Consider the following 5,197-nt stretch of genomic DNA (forward strand, 5'->3'; position numbering starts at 1 on the left):
AAAAAAAAGAACCTTTATCCTCATTCTACAAAGGAAACCAAGGACAGATATTCTACAGTAAATATCAATAAACTAAAGCCAGATTACAGGCATTTTTCACTTATTTTCCCAGGCCTGGGATTTGAACTCAGAGCCTAGATGCTGTCCCTGAGCTTCTTTGTACTCAAGGCTAGTACTGTACTACTTAAGCCACAGAGCTACTTCCTGCCTTTCCTTAGTAGTTTATTGGAGATGAGAGTCTCACACAGTTTCCTGCCTGGGCTGGCTTTGAACCACAGTCCTCCGATCTCAGCCTCCTGGGAGGGCACAGATGACAGGCATGAGCCAATGACACCTGGCTGTTCTTAAACATTTTTAAAAGGCTTCTAAAAAAAGGGTGGGGTGGGGAATGGCTCAATTGCTGGAGCACTTAATAGTGCAAGGCTCTAAATTCAAACTCTAGTACCACCCCCAACCCCAATCAACTGGGCATAATGGCACACACTACAGTTTCATCTACTTTTTGTGTGTATGTGTGCTGGTCCTGAGAGTTGAACTCAGAACCTGGGCCCTGTCTCTGAAATTTAGTATTCAAGGCTAGTGCTCTATCACTTTGAGGCACAATTCCACTTCGGGCTTTTGGTGGAGTCTCACAGCCTTTGTTCTTCCAGCCTGGTCTTGAACTGCAAACCTCAGATCTCAGCCTCCTGAGTAGCTAGGATTGCAGGCATGAGCCACCAGTACCAGCTTTCCACTACTTTTTTTTTTGCCAGTCCTGGGGCTTGAACTCAGCGCTTGAGCTCTGTCCTTGAGCCTCTCTGTGCTCAAGGCTAGTGCTCTACTTGAGCCACAGTGCTCACACTTCCGGATTTTTCTGTCTATGTGGTACTGAGGAATTGAACCCAGGGCTTCATGCATGCTAGGCAAACACTCTACCACTAAGCCACATTCCCAGCCCCTTTCCATCTACTTTTTTCTTGTCAGTCGTGGGGCCTGAACTCTGGGAGTGGGCACTGTCCTTCAGCTCTTCAGCTCAAGGCTAGTGCTCTACCACTTGAGCCACAGCCCCACTTCCAGCCTTTTCTGCTTATATGGTGCTGAGGAATCAAACCCAGGGCCCCCTGCATGTGAGGCAAGCACTCTACCACTGAGCCACCTTCCCAGCCCCTCCATCTACTTTTGATGTTGATGCCAGAGGATCATTTGAGTCTTAGAAGTTCAAGGCCAGGTCTGAGAATGTGACATTAGCGGTAGAGTGCTTGCCTAGCATGCATGAAGCCCTGGGTTTGATTCCTCAGTACCACATAAACAGAAAAAGACAGAAATGGCACTGTGGCTCAAGTAGTAGAATGCTAGCCTTGAGCAAGAGAAGCTCAGAACATTGCCCAAGCCCTGAGTCCAAGCTCCAGGACTGGCAAAAAAAAAAAAAAAAAGAAGAAGAAGTTCAAGGCAAGCTAGTGCAATGCAGCACATCCTCATGTTGAGGGATAAAAAAGAGAATTTGCAAGAAGCTAAAATCTGAGGACTGTAGTTCAAAGCCAGCCCAGGCAGAAAAGTCTATGAGACTCTTATGTCCAATTAACCACCACACACACACAAAAATGCAAAAATAGAGCTTTGACTCAAGTGGTAGAGAGTTAGGCTTCAGAAAAAACAAAAAAAAAACACCAACAACTACAACTCAGTGCTCAGGCCTGGAGTTCAAGCCCCAGGATTGAACTAGCACACACAAGAAAAAAGAATATTCCATAGAAAGTATATATGGCGGGTTGGGAAGGTGGCTCAGTGGTAGAATGCTTGCTTTGCAGGCATGAGGCCCTGGGTTCGATTCTTCAGCACCACATAAGCAGAAAAAGCCAGAAGTGGCGCTATGGCTGGAGTAATAGAGCACTAGCCTTGAGCTAAAGAGCTGAGGGACAGCGCCCAGGCCCAGAGTTCAGGCCCCATGACTGGCCAAAAAGAAAAAAGAAAAGAAAGTATATGTGTCTTGCAAAGCCCAAACTATTTACTATCTTGCTGTATATAGTTTGCTGACTCCTGTTGTACAAGAACTTCTGTTCCTACTGTATAGGAAAATGAGCTTTGGCCCTTTACATGACCCTTAGTATGTTATTTGCAGTTATCACAGCCCAAGAACGTTTCTGTAGGTGTGTTATCATATGTTTTCTTTGGTGTATATAGACTCAAACGTCTTAGGTCAGTGACTCTCATGCATTATGGGTGAAGTCCTGCTCAGGTAGGAAAAGTGTGGAAGAGGAGGCTGCAGCTGGTTGTTTGAAGAGGGTCAGAGAGCCTGAAAACTGGGCAGTGGGGCTGTCAATCTGTTTATTAGTCAGCGATGCTGAACCCCAGACCGCTTATCTCTGTGGTCCCAGACTTCAACCCGCTAGGAAATGGTGGAGAATGACAGAGGGAGATTAGGAGGACAAACCGGCCTCCTTTGTCGCGGATATTTAGACACTCCACCCGAGTATTGAGTCCTGGGAGGGTGAGGGCATAAAGACAATCCCCTAGTTCCCCCATTGGTGTGCGCACACTTCTTACTACAGCTTGAAAACAAGTTCCCCGTGGAGGAAGGTAGAGAGCTGTCACCAATGAGAAACTCCTCTCTCGTGCTCATTCCGGCCCCGCGCACTGGTATCATAATTTTCCAGATGAGAAAACGGAGCACAGACCTTCTCAGTAACTTGCCCACGGTCTCAAGGCAGCTCAGTTGCCTTATCTGCAATGCAACTTGAATAACGGGAACTATCTCAGAACCGTGGCTTTCCACAATGCCTGACACAAAATACTTGACACTCCTTTCCATGTCACAACAATGTCAGTAGTTACTATTGCCTGCGTGCGTTTTATGTGCCCTTCCTAGTAAATAGTAACTTAGCATTTATCAGTAACACCATGGCTATTTTGGCTCTCAGCCAAGAGACCAGCCCGCTCACGCTAAGTCATAATCATGCGCCGCGCGGGAAAACTCCTGGAAGGAAAGGTGTCCCTTCCTAAATTCCTTGCTTGCTTTCAGATCACCGCATCGAAAGATAGCGCGACCCAAAGGGTTCCTGATGTTACCAGAAAATAATAGAGGAATACCGGCCGCTCCTGGCAACCAAAGCCTGGAGCGGCGGCGACTAAAGGGAGGGGCAAATATGGCGGAAACTAGGTCTCAAGATGATGGCGCAATCACACTGTGTCACGTCACTGTTGGGAGCATTGTCCGTTGTTTTTTTTTTTTTTCCCCTCTCGTGAGTTCGCGAGAGGTGTGGCCTGCGAGAGGGGCGCCGCCATTCGGCGCGCTTCCTTTTGTAGGCTGGACCGGGGCGGGCTGTAACAGCTACTGGATCCAATGGAAAGAAAGATATGTGTCACCCGGGGCTCCCTGAGTCGCAGGGAGGTTGGCGTCACGAATCAGGCACGGCGAAGGGGGTTGCGCGCTGTGAGTAAAGCGAAAGGATTGGTTGCTATCGACTGCTTGGCGGGGAAGATGGGAGGAGCCTGGAAGACGACGGTTTGGGACTGGCTGGAGAGAATTGGCGAGACTTTAGAGGACTGATTTAAGCCGTGGGGTGGGGTCTTATGGAAGGAAGGGGGCAGGCCCCCGTGAATATGGGCTTGTTGAAAGGCTAGGAGCAGAATTTGAAAGAGTGGAAAGTACTGATCCGGCGGGATAAAGGGGTGGGGCTACGTGAGTCGTTAGTGTTTGAGCGCGGATGGGTCTGGCTGAGTGAAAGCGTGGGTGTTTGTAACGAGGCGATAGGCCGGAAAGGGCAGGTTTGTGAAAGGATACTGGAAGGGGTGTAAGAAATGAGTGAGGCTTGATCGAGTGAAAGGGACGGTGAGTTGCTGGAAAGAGCAGGTCCTAAAATGTCCGGATTGAGTCTGAGGTTAATTGCTCCCAGGAAAAGGCGAGGCGTGAAAAAAGGAGGGGGAAAAAAAAAATCATGTAAAGGGGGCGTGGTCTAGTGGAACAGGCGGGACCAGGTGGGATGGGCACCTCAGTGGCTCGAGAGGCCCTGAAGGGGCGGGATTTAGAGGCACTGCGGATTGGGTTCCTGGGGCCCCTTCGGACCCCCTAACCCCCTCAAAACCACTATCCCGCCAGAGTCGCGTCAGGGCCCGAACCTCCCCAGCTATGACTTCCACCTGCCAGGATTCCACAGCCTCCAGGCAGCGGAAGGGTAGGCAGAATCCCCAATCGCCTTCTCACGATGTGAACGCCATCACGGTGAGGCCCGAGATGTTTATTATTACCCTGATGGGGAGGGAAAGCTAGCTAACCAAGTCTTGCACTCTGATCCTTCTCCCTGATTGGCAGAAGAGAACTGTTAAGAAGGGTGCTGTGCCCCGCTGTACTCCCAATCTATCGGAGATAAAGAAGAAAGGAAAGATGAAGAAGCTTAGCCAACCAGTTGAAGAAGACCTAGTCATGGGGCTGCAAGGGCTGGTGAGAGGGGCCTGGCGCGATGTGGCATTCCGTAACTAACAAAACCCTGTTTCTATGAGTAGTGTGAAATGTTTCCTCTAATTCAGCCCCTGAATGGATATATCTTTTTTCCCCCCTCTGCAGGATCTTAACCCTGAAGTGAAGGTAATGATTGGTACTGGCTTGGTGTTTGATGAACAGCTAAATGATTTTCATTGCCTCTGGGATGACAGGTGAGGCTGGATCCTCCAAACTACAAAATTACAGACTTAGACAGTCCTCCAGCAAGAATGCTTTCTAACAGAAAGGGTAGACCATTTCTCTCAAGGTCAAATCTCAATTCTACATCCTGACCTCTGAGATTCCATGGGATCTGGCTCTACATCACCTTAGTGACTTCATCAGCTCCACCATCCCCATGCACTTCACTTTGTTTTACCTATAGTGCTGTTCTTCCAGCTTTGCCAAACACTTCTTGCTTCAAATCATGACTGATCCCTTTTACAACTCAGTGCTTCTCTCAGAGCCAGACTCTCACAGTCAGTTTGCCTGATCTGAGCTGTTTTCCTAGCCTTTGCCATTGTTTGTTAATCATTATATTCATGCATTTACTCATTTAAAAGCTACCTCCCTTAACCTGATCTTAGGCCAACTCATAAGCACAAAAGTCTCATTTGTGGAGTACATATGAGGAGTGTATGAGAGTAAACAAAAATAGGGGCTGGGAAGGTGGCTCAGTGGTAGAGCGCTTGCCTTGCATGCCTGAGGCCCTGGGTTCGATTCCTCAGCACCATATAAGCA

The 5,197-nt window shown here is 48.6% G+C and overlaps 1 protein-coding gene across 1 annotated transcript in view; it reads left to right on the forward strand.

Moving 5' to 3' along the window:
* Nucleotides 1–3,915: 3,915 nt before the first annotated feature.
* Hdac6 (histone deacetylase 6) overlaps nt 3,916–5,197 on the forward strand; it is a 41,556-nt gene continuing 40,274 nt past the window's right edge. Inside the window, exons 1-3 of the mRNA XM_013032351.1 lie at nt 3,916–4,198; nt 4,289–4,417; nt 4,541–4,629. Coding sequence (XP_012887805.1) covers nt 4,106–4,198; nt 4,289–4,417; nt 4,541–4,629 — 311 coding nt within the window. The 5' untranslated portion in view covers nt 3,916–4,105. The remainder of the gene's footprint in view (nt 4,199–4,288; nt 4,418–4,540; nt 4,630–5,197) is intronic.

This window comes from Dipodomys ordii, unplaced genomic scaffold (assembly GCF_000151885.1).
Source record: "Dipodomys ordii isolate 6190 unplaced genomic scaffold, Dord_2.0 Scaffold154, whole genome shotgun sequence".
Lineage (NCBI taxonomy): Eukaryota > Metazoa > Chordata > Mammalia > Rodentia > Heteromyidae > Dipodomys > Dipodomys ordii.